General features: G+C 40.0%; 1 protein-coding gene across 6 annotated transcripts in view; it reads left to right on the top strand.

The window, feature by feature from the left end:
• The window catches only part of phf3 (PHD finger protein 3), a 165,918-nt gene that overhangs the window by 84,231 nt on the left and 67,123 nt on the right, over window positions 1-14,564 (top strand). For all 6 annotated transcript variants that reach the window (XM_060851968.1, XM_060851959.1, XM_060851986.1 and 3 more), the window contains one exon: window positions 6,363-6,555. In XM_060851968.1, the coding sequence (XP_060707951.1) occupies window positions 6,363-6,555 (193 nt within the window). The remainder of the gene's footprint in view (window positions 1-6,362; window positions 6,556-14,564) is intronic.

Below are 14,564 nucleotides of genomic sequence, written 5' to 3'. Positions count from 1 at the left end.
GCATAAATACAGAGGAACCTCGATTATCCAAACAACACAGGCGGGGAATATTTAGTTCAGATAATCGAATGCTGGATAACGGAGTTTAGCCAAGCATCAGGACCTTGCAATCTTGTTCAGATAATCTGAAATTAAGATAATCTGTACAACCAAAGCACTATTAAGGAAATTCCAAGGTTTTTGTCAATGACAGTGAAGGAACAGCACTGTAGTTTCAAATCAAAGAACTTGTTACTTAGCAGGGATCATGTCGATAGCGATGTGCTCATACAGTCATACAGCATGGAAACTTGTCTGCAGTGACCAGACACCCCAATCTGACCTAGTCCCATCTATCAATTTGTCTATGATAATCAATAATAAAAATACTGTGGTCATAGATTTCAGTTCCAATACATCTGATAGTGTATTTACCTAACAACTCTCCTAGTGACAGCAGTGTTTGTAATAAGTGAACAAGTGCAGTTCCCTCCAAAGACACTCGACTAAGGAATATATTGTTCATAAGATACAAAACTCAAGCTTGTTTTGTGTGGCAGAATCCCTGTAACAAGCCTGATGAGATCAGCTAATATAGCAGGATGATAGCATCGTGGTTGGAGCAATGGAGTAGTTACACACGCCTCAGCTGCCTTTATCCTTCTAAAGCAGTATAGGGTATGGGGTTGGAAACTGTCATTGAAGAAACCTTGATGATTTGATGCAGTGATCTTGTGTAAAGTGTGTACTGCTCCAACTATGAGTGGTGAATATTTAAGGTGATGGATATGTTGCTGACTGAATGGGCTGCTTTTTGAGTACTGTTGAAACTGCACCTATCCAGGCAAGCCAAGTGTTTTCTATCTCTCACTGCTTTGTAGGTGGTGGACAGGCTTTAGGAGTCAGGAGGTAAGTAACTGGCGGCAGAGTTCCAGCCTCTAATCTGTTTGCATTGCATTTACATTACTGGTCAAGTAGTTTATTTTTGGTAACCCCTAAGACATTAACAGTGTGGGTTTTCAACAATGGTGTACTAAATGTCAAGGGAAGTTAGTTAGATTCTGTCTTACAGGAAATAGTATTTGCCTTGTACTTGTGTACTTCCTTCATTGAAATGAAGGAAACGTAACCTCAGATTTTAACTTATTATTTATTGCAGGATTTATTTCATTTGTGTGTTGGTTGTTTTATGTTAATTGTTACATTTGTTTTAGTCAGAGCAATCCCATTTATGTCACAAGATGCCTTGTTGCTGATATGTTCCTGATAATTTGCATTGCCTTCATTTGGAAATTTGAATGCATTATTGTTACTTTGAGCTGAACTTTCATTCTTTGAAATGCTCTTAAATATCTGCACCCACATATGTTGTTACAGAACCAATTATTTTTGCCTTGTCAAATCTCTTTCCTGTTTTCAAATAACTTATGAAGTAATTTCTTTAAGATTTTCTATTTGTTTACCAAAAAGTTAATTCAAATGAGGTAGTGCAAGTCGTGGTTGATGTAGTCATTGAATCAAAGAACAAAGAAAATTACAGCACAGGAACGGACCTTTTGGTCCTCCAAGCTTGCGCCAATCCAGATCCTCAATCTAAACCTGTCGCCTATTTTCTAAGGATCTGTATTCCTCTGCTCCTTAGGCGAAAGTGAGGACTGCAGATGCTGGAGATCAGAGCCTAGATTAGAGTGGAGCTGGAAAAGCATAACAGGTCAGGCAGCATCCGAGGAGCAGGAAAATTGACATTTCGGGCAAAAGCCCTTCATCAGGATTTCCATCAGGTGTAGCTCAGTCCCTCTGCTCCCTGCCCATTCACGTATCTGTCTAAGTGATGATGTTGGGCCCGCCTCTACCACTTCCACTGGCAATGCATTCCATTCACCCACCACCCTCTGTGTAAAAAACTTTTCACACATGTCTTCATTAAACCTTTCCCCTCTCAACTTGAACTCGTGAACCAGAGTAATTGAGTCCCACACTCTGGGGGGGAAAAACTTCTTGCTATCTACCCTGTCTATACTTGTCATGATTTTGTAGACTTCAATCAGGTCTCCCGTTTACCTCTGTCTTTCTAATGAAAATAGTTCAAATCTAATCAATCTCTCTTCGTAGCTAGCACTGTCCAACCTAGGGAATATCCGTGGTGAACCTCCTCTGCACCCTCTCCAAAGCATCCGCATCCATTTGGTAATATGGCAACCAGAACTGTACGCAGTATTCCAAATGTGGCTGAACCAAAGTCCTATACAACTGTAACATAACCTGGCAACTTTTGTACTCAATACCCCGTCCATTGAAGGAAAGCATCCTGTATGTCGTCTTGACCTTACTATCGACCTGCATTGCCATCTTCAGGGTACAATGGACCTGAACATCCAGATCTCTCTGTACATCAGTTTTCCCCAGGGCTTTTCCAATTACTATATAGTTCGCTCTTGTATTGGACCTTCAAAATGCCCACCTCTTCAATCTATCAATATTCTGCTGCATTCTCTGACAGTCCCCTTCACTATCTGCTATTCCATCAATCTTAGTGTCATCTGCAAACTTGCTAATGAGACCACCTATACCTTTCTCCAGATCATTTATGTATATCGCAAACAACAATGGTCCCAACACAGATCCCTGTGGAACGCCACTGGCCACACATCTCCATTTTGAGACACTCCCTTCCACTACGACTGTGTCTTCTGCTGCCCAGCCAGTGCTCTATCCATCTAGCTAGTACACCCTAGACCCCATGCAACTTCACTTTCTCCATTAGTCTACAATGGGGAGCATTATCAAATGCCTTCCTAAAGTCCATGTATATTGCATCTACAGACCTTCCCTTTTCAATCAACTTTGTCACTTCCTCAAAGACATGGTAAGACGTGACCTTACCTGCACAAAATCATGTTGCCTATCACTGATAAGCCCATTTTCTTCCAAGCATAAATAGATCCTATCCCTCAGTGTCTTCTCCAGGGGCTTCCCTTCCACTGATGTCAAGCTCACCAGTCTATAATTATTTGCATTATCCCTGCTACCCTTCAACAAGGGAACAACATTAACACTTCTCCAGTCCTTCGGGATCTCACAATGTTCAAGGATGCTGTAAAGATATCTGTTAAAGCTCCAGCATTTTCCCCTCTCGCTTCCCTCAGTAACCCGGGATAGATCCCATCTGAAATTGGACACTTGGCCATCTTAACATCCGTCATGTCCCTTTCTTCGGTGAATACCGTTGCAAAGTACTCTTTAAGAATCTCACCCATTTTCTTTGACTCCACGCATAACTTTTCTTCTTTGTCCTTGAGTGGGCCAACCCTTTCTCTAGTTATCCTCTTGCTCCTTATATATGAATAAAAGGCTTTGGGATTCTCCTTAACCCCAGTTTGCTAAAGATATGTCATGAACCTTTTAGCCCCCTTAATTCCTCATTTCAGATTGGTCCTATATTCCCAATATTCTTCCAAAGTTTTGTCTCTTTTTCAGTCGTCTGAACCTTGTGAATGCTTCCTTTTTCCTCTTAGTCTCACAATTTCACCTGTCATCTATGGTTCCCTAATCTTGCCATTTCTATCCCTCATTTTCACAGGGACATGTCTGTCCTGCACTCTCATCAATCTCTCTTTAAAAGCCCCCTACATATCAAATGTGGATATACCTTCAAACAGCTGCTCCCAATTCACATTCCCCAGCTCCTGACAAATTTTGCTATAATTGGCCTTCCCCAATTTAGTATTCTTCCTTTAGGACCACTCTTTTTTTTTGACCATGAGTTTTCTAAAACGTAAAGAAGTGTGATCACTATTCCCCAAGTAAGCCCTGACAAAAATTTCAACTACTGGCCAGGCTCATTCCCCAACATCAGGTCCAGTATGGCCCCCTTCTTGAGTTGGACTATTTACACACTGCTCTAGAAAACCTTCCTGGATGCTTCTTATAAGTTCTGCTCCATCTGGACCTCTAACACTAAGTGAGTCTCCGTCAATGTTGGGAAAATTAAAATTGCCTATCACCACCACCCTGTTTCTCCTACATCTTTCCATAACCTGTATACATATTTGTGCCTTTATCTCTCACTCGCTGTTGGGAAGGCTGTAGTTACCATACCCTTCCGATTTCTGAGCTCTGCCCATGTTGCCTCACTGCTCGAGTCCTCCATATTGCCCTCCTTCAACACAGCTGTGATATCCTCTCTGACCAGTCATGCAACTCCTCTACCCCTTTACCTCCCTCTCTATCTGTCTGAAGCATCTATATTCTGGGATATTTAATTGCTAATCTTGCCCTACCCCCAACGAAGTTCCAGTAATAGCAATAACATCATACTCCCAGATGCTAATCCAAGCCCTAAATTCATCTGCCTTGGCTACGACGCTTCTCGCATTAAAACAAATGCACCTCAGATTACCAGTCCCTTTGCGTTCATCATCTGCTCCCTGCCTACTCTTCCCATTAGTCATACTGACTTCATTATCTAGTTCCTTACAGGCTTTAGTTATGACCACCTTACTGTCCACTAACCACCTCATTTGGTTCCCAACCCCTGCCGCATTAGTTTAATCCCTCCCCAAAAGTGTTAGCAAAGGCACCCCCTCGGGCATTCGGCCCAGGTAGATCGTCCAATTTGTAATAGTCCCACCTCCCATAGAACTGGTCCCAATGTCCTAAAGATCTGAACCTCTCCCTCCTGCACCATCTCTCAAGCCACACATTCATCCTGCCTATTCTTTCATTACTACTCTGACTAGCACGTAGCTCTGGTAGCAATCCTGAGATGACTACCTTTGAGGGCCTGCTTTTTAACTTGGCTCCTAACTCCCTAAATTCTGCTTGTAGGAGCTCATCCCACTTTTTACCTATATCATTGGTGCCCATGATCATCACGACACCTGGCTGTTCACCTTCCCCCTGCAGAATGTCCTGCAGCTGATCTGAGACCTCCCTGACCTGTATATCTGGGAAGCAACATACCATTTGGAAGTTTTGTTTTTGACCTCAGAACCACTTATCTAATCACCTTACAGTTGAATCCCCTATGAGTGTAGCCTTTCCATTCTTTTTCCTGCCCTCCTGTACAGCAGAGCCAGCCACGGGTGCCATGAACCTGGGTACTAGTGCCTTCCCCTGGTGAGCCATCCCCATCACACACCCCCCCCCCCCCCCGCCCCCCGCCCCCCCCCCCCAACAGTGTCCAAAACGGTGTACCTGTTTTGGAGGGAGGTGACCACAGGGGGCATCTGCACTGCCTTCCTGCTCTTTCTCTGCCTTTTGGTCACCCACTCTCTTTTTCAGCAATCCTAATCTGTTCTGTAACCAATTCATTGAATGTGCTATCCACAACTTCGTCAGCATCTCAGATGCTCCCAAAGTGAGTCCATCCGCAGCTCCAGTGCGGTCATACAGAGTAACAAAAGCTGCACCTGGACCCATGGCCTATGTGTGAAGGAGTCAGAGGCATCAGCTGTGTCCCCAAGCTCTCGCATTGAACAAGAGGAGCATAACATTGGTCTGAGATCTTCTGCCATTTTTACTTTTAAGCTTAACTTAGTCCAACTATATTATTAAATAATAGATAAACGATAAAACAAAAAATTTTTACCAATCACACAATAAGAAAGAAATAGAAAAACGTTATCTTATAAACTACACGTGCAGTGTCTCCAGTTTAGCCACTGTCGAAATAGATCAGGTCACTCACCTTGCCAGGGCGCAATTCGATTGCTCCAACTCAGTTCCTTGATCTCACCTCTCCCGCTGTTGCTGCAAAATTGAGGCTGCTGACTCTCAAGGTAAGTTCTTTTAAAGGGAAATTTGCCTTCCTGGCAGTCCCCTGGTTCTCACTCTCATTGCTCCCACGACTGTTGCAATTTGCTTTAGAATGTAAATATGATGAATATTTAACTGAACCAACAGTTTCTAATTGCTACATAATTGGGAGATTAATTTGTGTGACTGGTACCTTTCTAATAGTGTTTAACTGAAAACATAAACCACGAGTGAACTTTTCAGAGTTTGTACTATCTGAGGGATAATATATTCATCGACTGCCTTTGAGTTAACTCCTATCGTCAAGGTATGCTGTGTGTTTGATTTGTAATATCCAGTTTTTTAAAATGCAGTCTTGTGCTTGCTTAAAATGAAGTCTGCTTAAGTAAATTGCAGTGAAAATATTGGAAATTAAACTGCTTGGATGTCTGATTGGATCCAATGGCAAACTCTGGTTGTAACACAATTTTGACCCATTATCAAATATTTGGCAGAAGAAAATTGAAGTTGGCACATCATGTAAATTATGGTATATCAATAAAGCATATTTTGCATTTTTTGAAGTTGAAATGCTAAATACTTACTGCCAGTCATATGCTGTATTTATTCTGAGATCATGTTCCTAGGTGTCTAACATAAGAACTGGTTCTACTGATTCGAAGGATTCTCAGACCAAGAATGCAAAAAAAACACGTTTAGGAAATGACTATCTTGGACAAGTAACAGGAACTTCACAGACACCTGAACAGAAGAAAAGCAAACCACTGAAAGACCTTGCAGCTAGTCGGCTTAGTCAAGGAGAAAAGCTTCCTAAACTAGGTGCGTGAAAATGATTGAACAAATCAGGACATTTGTTAAATGGAGAAAATAAAATGTAAATATTGTGATTCAGTGGGAAGGCCGAATTTCTCAATTTTTGAATCATTATACCAGTTGATAAAAATTTTAATAAAGATGCCAAATTCATCCCATGCACTATTCCTATCCATCAATATCTTTATTGCGTCAAAATTGTGCCCTGTTTTAACTCACTCTATTCCAGCTGACAACAAATCTGTTTTCCTGTTTCTGCACAATTTTAAGACTGTTGAAATCTAAAGTTAATGTCTTTTTTTTGTTTCAAGTTTGATACTTTGCTGTATTATGGGTCTTGGCTCTTCATCTTGATTTCTTTTCTAAAACTAAACCTAAATATGTTGTAGCTCATTTGTAACCCACCATGTAAACTGAAAAACATGAAGAAAAATTTGTTTCAATCAGGTTATACTAGAGTGAGCAGTTAAGGCAGCAGTCTTTTAAGGGAAAATTGGCTAAATCTTTGAACCTAAAAAATACTGAATTAGGGGAGAGAGCAAGAGCTTGTGATTTTGAATTGCTGTCTAAAGAGTTGACATAAGTAGAGGAGACCGAATGACTGACTTCATGCTATGTACTTCTAGTTATTTACTTTTAAACCATTGTGGGAAAGCCGCTGCTGGAAAGGAAACCAAGCATATGGTCAACCTCATATGTCTGTTGAAACGAGAAGGAGCAAAACGTCAGATGTTTTTAAACCTGCACTAGTTATGCATGCTCTGGATGGGCCTGGGAGCTAATCTTGGAAGTTGTTTTTACAGTGTAGCAATCTCCCTTCCTCACACCCTGTGTCCCAACCCACAGTGGCAAACTTCATTCTGTCCTGAACAAACTTCTGAACCCAGCCCAGGATGTGGTTAGTGTGCAGTTTAATCTTAAGCCTCACTATTTGGCCCATTACAGCTAGGAGTTACATTCTGAAAATCACTAACATTTTCTTACAACTCGGGATTTATGCAGAATATTTCCTGATTAAGCTAAATATTAAAAATAGTGTCCAAAAATGGCAATGTTGGCGAGTTGGTCATTTTGTATCTCATGGTTCTTCCGTTTTAATTTGCTTTCTGGTACTTTGCTTGTAGTAATTTTGCGGCAACAACAGTTGCTAAAGTACCAAAGGCTTATGCTCTCAAAGTCATAATGCTCCCTTTGGTAGTTGAGGTATTAGTGGAAAATTGCCCTAGCATGTCCTGTCTGCAAAAAGGATAAATACAGTTTCACTAATTTGTCCCATCGTTTTATTCACCATCTCATTGATAATTGAACATGATGATCCCCATTTTGTGTTCTGTCAGAACTGCTCTGTTTGGGACTTCATTCTAGCCTAGGCTTAAATGTGGAGAAAAGAAAACCTGAATTTCAACTGAAGTGACATTAAGCAACATTTGATAATGCTGCATCAAGAAACCACTGAATTTGTAGCAATTATAATGAGGGTAAAACTAATCGTATTGGGTGGGGTTGGGCATTTGGGAATGTTTATAGTTGTTTGAGGCCAATTATCTCAGTCTTAGGATGTTGATTCAGGAATTCCTGTTGGCAGTGTCCAATGGCCAACTATCTTCAACTGTTTCATCAATGATTTTCCATGACATTGTCAGACTAAGGTTTATTCACTGTGCTGTGCATTGTTCATCGTTTGCAGTGACTCAAATCTGAAGTAGTTCGTCTGTATTTTAAAGCAGACAGATCTGGCCATATGTGATCTCTGGCTGCTAAATGGCAAATAGTGTTTGTATCAGCCAATGATCATCTCCAGTAAGAAGGTGTTTATTGATCTCCCATTAGTTGTTCAATTGTCAAATTGTCCAGTAACAATTCTAAGCATTCAACATCAATGTAACTGGACTGGATGTATAAAATTTGATAGCTTACAGAACAGCTTAGATACTGGATATTCTAGGGACTCAGTCTTGAGCTCTTTATTCCTCAGAGCCTTATCAGAATTTGCAAAGTAAACATTAAAAATGTGATGGAGGGAGCTATCTACTTAACTAGATGTGTGAATTTGAAGCTCAACACCATCCAGGACGAAGAAACCCATTTATTAGGCCCACAGACACCTTAAGTCATTCACAGAAATTGCTGGAAAAGCTCAACAGGTCTGGCATCTCAACCATTTCTGAGGAAGGGTCACTCGATCAGAAACCTTAACTCTGATTTCTCTCCACAGATGCTGCCAGAACTGCTGAGCTTTTCCAGCAATTTATGTTCCAGCAATTTCTGTTTTTGTTTCTAATTTACGGCATTCGCAGTTCTTTTTTTATCTTGATTATTCAATTCCACTTTACCAACTCACCTTGACTCATATGTTGCATCATGTGTTACAATATGCACTGCAATCACTCTTTGAGATTTCTTTGACGACACATCTTAAACTATGACCTTTACCACATAGAGCGGTAAGCTGAAGGGAACAGAACTGCCTCTTAAGTTTTCCAAGACACCTACCAACTTGACTTCAAGATATAAAATTGTTCTTTCTTAGACCCAGTGACAAAGTCCTGGAGCTTGCTAATGACATAGTGGGAATCACTTCGCACACATTGCAGCTGATTATGAAGGCGACTCGCCCCTACTTTTATGGGATAGTTAGAGATGGAAAACAAATGCTTGTCTTGGCACTGAGTGCCACTTCCCACAGTTGAATTTTGAAATAACCTATAGAATTCACTTTTTTTCATCTTCCTACATTGTCTGTGCTAGTGGTGAAGGTAGATAGAATGGTACAGACTTATCCTCTTGTTTGTTTTATATGTAGACTGTTACGCCCATCTCTAGCGGGATTCTGAACTGTTGGAGATAAAGAGTTACAATTTATCAAGCACAGCACTGGTTTGGAATAAGTTTAGCAATCTTAAGTACAATATTTAATGAGCTTGGATCACATTACAAAAATGTTTTACCATTTTGGTAAACTTGTGAATCTCCCAAGGAATGTTTTATAGCAGGAATGCTTCATGATGGAGCATGTGATCTGTTTGACAGACTCTGGTACATTTCTTGGTTCAGCATTTACTTTATTATTCTGTGAAATGCTTTTGGATATTTCCTGTATCAAAATTGCCACACTAAGTTGATTTTCTACCACTGCTAAAAAGTTACCTTTTTCCTAATTTTGACTTTATTACTCTCAGTTTGACTTTGTTCCCCAGTCTGTCTTTTTGTCTTCTACTTATTTGTTTTCCTATCCCCTGGTTTTGCATAATTTTTTTTTCAGTGCATAAAGTTTTGTTTCCTTATTTTATTGCTGTGAGACTTCTTTATTGCATACTTTTTCAGCTTTTATATATTGTCTTATGGAGATGTTGCTCCACATTCCCCCTCCTCACCAGCCCAACTTTTTATTGAAATAAAAGCAAATTACTGCGGATGCTGGAATCTGAAACCAAAAGAGAAAATGCTGGAAAATCTCAGCAGGTCTGGCAGCAACTGTAAGGAGAGAGTAGCTTTGACAAAGGGTCAGTTAGACTCAAAACGTCAGCTCTTTTCTCTCCTTACAGATGCTGCCAGACCTGCTGAGATTTTCCAGCATTTTCTCTTTTGGTTTCAACTTTTTATTAAGCTGTTTAATACACTGCCCTTTTTGTCATTTGTCACCTGCTTCAAGCTCTTGTTAGCTGTTGTGTAGAAATTGTCTAATCTCTCTCTGGCACATGAAAGGTGAAGACCCTAATGCCAAAGAGCTGGATGTGCACTATCTTATCTCATTTATCTAAGGAAACTGTATTTTGCTTTACTTTGTAGACTATTTCAGAAATCGAGAAGTCTGCATTTACATCAGCACTGAAATGATAATCTCATGTTGTCACATCTTCCTTCTGATCAAATTTTATAAATTACCAGATCATTAAATTGAACCCAGGACAAAATATGCTAGATGCTATATATAACAAAACGCTGCCCTTGCTCCCTTCCACTTTCTGAAAATCCTTTCTTCATCGAAGTAGCAACTTTACACATAAAAAATGAAAGGTAAATCATACTTAAACTAATTGATCCTACGGATAACCTCATTATAGAAGTGTCTACACACCTGCTTTACTGGTTACACCTATAGGTGTGTTGTGAAACCTGTCAAATGTTGAGCTGTTTTAACCCATTAATTTTGTTTTATCTCCAGAGCAGAACTAGAGAAACTGGCACTGCTTCATAAGATTTTCTATCTTAAAGTTTTCTTTTAACGATGGTCCCTTTCAAAGCTTAAAAAAGAGTTTTCCTTTCATTGCATTTTAAAATGTTCATTTATGGGATAAGGGGACATCGCTGGCCAGACCAGTATTTACTGCCCATCCTGAATTGCCCAGGAGTAAGAGTAAATCACATTGCTGTGGGACTGGGGTCATATTTAGGCCAGGTAGGGATGGCATTTTCTTTTGGTGAATCAGATAGGTTTTTCCAGCAGTCATCAATGGATTCATGGTCATCATAAGGCTTTTAATTCCAGATTTTTATTGAATTCAAATTACACTATCTGGTGTGGTAGGAATTGAGCTCAGTACGTTACCTGAGTCACTGAAATAATATTCTAGTCAAATTGTTCCAGGCATGTAGAGGAAAAGATAGCAAAGATGATTCTCGATAGGAGTGAGAGTATCAGGGTAGTTGTTATGGGAAACTTCCAGCTTCCGCAATCTTAACTGGAATACTAAACTTCAAGTAGTTTAGATGGTCAGTTTTTGTTCAGTGTGTCCAGGAGGGTTTTCTAACACAGTATGTAGACAGGCCAACAAGGGGCGATGCAATATTGGATTTGGTACTGGGGAATGAACCTAGCTAGGTGGTAGATTTGGAGGTAGGCGAGCACTTTGGCGATAGTGACCACAGTTCGGTTATGTTTACAGTAGCAATGGGCAGGGAAAAGTACATACTGCAGTGAAAGAGCTAAAACTGGGGGAAAGAATAATAATGCGATTAGGCAAGATTTAGGATGCATAGGATGGGAAAGGAAACTGCAGGGAGTGGGCACACTTGAAATGTGGAGCTTATTCAAGGAACAGCTACTGCGGGTCCTTAATAAGTATATACCTCTCAGGCGGGGAAGTAGTAGTTGAGAGAGGGAGCCATGGTTTACTAAAGAGGTTTATTGTCAAGAGGAAGAAGAAGGCTTATGTGAGAATGAGGTGTGGAGGCTCAGTTAGGGGGTTTGAGAGTTATAAGTTAGCCAGAAAAGATCTAAAGAGAGGCTGCGAAGAGCCAGATGGGGACATGAGAAGTTGTTGGTGGATAGGATCAAGGAAAACCCTAAAGCCTTCTATAGGTATATCTGGAATAAAAGAATGACTAGAGTAAGATTAGGGCCAATCAAGGATAGTTGTGGGAACTTGTGTGTGGAATCTGACGGCATAGGGGAAGCACTTAATGAATATTTTTCATCAGTATTCACATTGGAAAAGAGCAATGTTAGTGAGAATATGGAGGTACAGGCTACTAAGTTAGATGGGATTGTGGTTGACGAAGAGGAGGCTTTAGCAGGTTTGGAAGATCTGAAAATAGACCAGACCCCTGAGCCGGATGGAATTTATCCTCTGATTCTCTGGGAAGCCAGAGACATTTGGCTTTGATCTTTATGTCATCGTTGTCAACAGGAGTAGTGCCAGAATACTGGAGGATAGCAAATGTTGTTCTCCTGTTTAAGAAGGCGAGTCTGGACAACCCTGATAATTATGAGCCAGGGTTATAAGTCTGTCTTCGGCTGTGGGTAAGGTGTTGGAAAAGGTATGATTTATAATCATCATGCTGCAGAACTTTAACATAATGTCTAAATTAGATTTTTTGTCATAACCCAATTCTAATTCCTGAGCTTGAAGACTACACTTGATCTTATCCTCCACATCCCCACTGGAGGTTAGCCAATACAGGAGGATTATCTATCTATTCACATATACACTTTTATGCAGGTTTGTGGGGTCTGTTTTATTTTTCAGTTTACTGGTTTGGTGACCATTGCCAGTAAGACCAGTGTTGCAGCATGAAAATGTAGAATTGTAGGATAAATGTAGCAATTTTCAGTGATGATTCATAAATGTCCTATATGGAGTGTTAATATCACTTGAATACAGAGTTGTGAACTCAAAATATTCCAGTTGTCAAAAATTAACAAAAAAATTGCAAATGCATGAAATGTGAAGGGGAGCAGAAAAAAGTGCTGGGAAAATCCAGGAGGATTAAGTAATATTTGTGGAGAGAAGCAGGTGTAGCGTTTCAGGTTGATGGCTTTCCATTGTTGACTGATTCTCAAAAGATTCAACTTGGCCCACGTTAGATTTCAATTCACAATTTCTTTTTGGTATTAGTCATCATTGATTCCAAAGATTGAACATAGAAGTTGGATGACGTAAAATAATTTTAAATAGTGCTTATGAATCATGTCTTGAATAATAGATACCTGGGAATCATTTTAAAGCAATTAGCTAATTGAAGTGATTTATGTGTCAGGCACCATTAAACTTAAGTTTGATAGTTCTAATCGTCAGAATTATAAAATTGCAGAGCCGTTTAACAATCAGCTCCAGATGCTTTTTTGATTTTAATTTGATCTTGTTCCATTAAATTATTCTGTACAAGAGAAAAATTAATTATGATGTCTGTACAGTCTACTTCACTAATCTAATGTTTATTTCTCTGTGTAAGATTTCTAGCCTAACACTGTAAACTTGTGTTTGAGCTGAAGAGGGACATTTTCTAAAAAAAACGAAAGTAATAGCTATTCTTTAATTATGTAGTTATTTTTCAGTGAATCATTAGTTTGAAACCTGACCTTAAGTAGACTTTATGATTTATTGCAGATGCATTGATCGTTTTGTTTATTAATAAAATATCTTTTCTTGGAAACATGGATTAGAAACTAGAACTTAAATAGCATTTTTGCTTTTGAAATGTTGTTCAAATTTTAATATACTGTTGTTGAAAGCTGCATCTGTTAAGTGTTCAGAAGTGAAACACCTCTGTCTAAGATTAAGCTACAGCAAGGCATGTCCATATTATGGTAATGCTAACTAGGAAGAATGCACATTTATTTGCTGATTTTTGCACAGGGAACTTTAGTATTTCATTAGACCAATCATTGCTTACTTCAAGGTTCAATTAGCAGACCATAATCTGAATTGGAAGTCTAAAATGCCTGGTTGGTCATCACTTGAAAAGTTAAGTCTTTTTCTTCACAGGTGCCACCTTAGCCTCTGAGATTTTTCAGGTGACAAGCCACACTCTAAGATTTTGAGGAGGGAAGGAGTCCTTGAGTTAATGTATTCCCAGACATCCCTTTTTGAATCTAGATTTTTGGTTTGGCACATGAATTCTGCATTTCTCAAATCCACGTGCAGGAATTTGAAGTCCAGAATCTGAAGTGTGTGAGTAACAGGGTGTTGATTGACAGTGATTGCTCTGTGGTAGTGCTTGTTAAATTAGGATAGTAATAAAGCAACATGGTGTGGCATGGTGGCACAGTGGTTAGCACTGCTGCCCTACAGCGCCAGAGACCTGGGTTCAATTCCTGCCTCAGGCGACTAACTGTGTGGAGTTTGCACATTCTCCCTGTGTCTGCATGGGTTTCCTCCGGGTGCTCCGATTTCCTCCCACAGTCCAACAATGTGCAGTTTAGGTGAATTGGCCATGCTAAATTGCCTGTAGTGTCAGGTGAAGAAGTAAATATAGGGGAATGGGTCTGGGTGGGTTGTATTCGGCAGGTCGGTGTGGACTTGTTGGGCCGAAGGGCCTGTTTCCACACTGTAAGTAATCTAATCTAATCTAATCTAATCTAAACATGATAATTCAATATGTAAGGGGAGGTCATACCTAACCCATTAGAATTCTTTGATGTAACAAGCAAGTTAATCAGGTAGTGGGTGTGATCGATTTGGATTTCCAGAAGGCCTCTGATAAGTGGCTGCATAGGAGCCTGCTAGGTAAGGTAACCCCTGTGTTGGGGGCAAGGATACAAACATGGATTGAGGATTGGCTGACTGGCAGAA

This window comes from Hemiscyllium ocellatum, chromosome 3 (assembly GCF_020745735.1).
Source record: "Hemiscyllium ocellatum isolate sHemOce1 chromosome 3, sHemOce1.pat.X.cur, whole genome shotgun sequence".
NCBI lineage: Eukaryota > Metazoa > Chordata > Chondrichthyes > Orectolobiformes > Hemiscylliidae > Hemiscyllium > Hemiscyllium ocellatum.
This window is presented reverse-complemented; position numbering and strand designations above follow the sequence as displayed.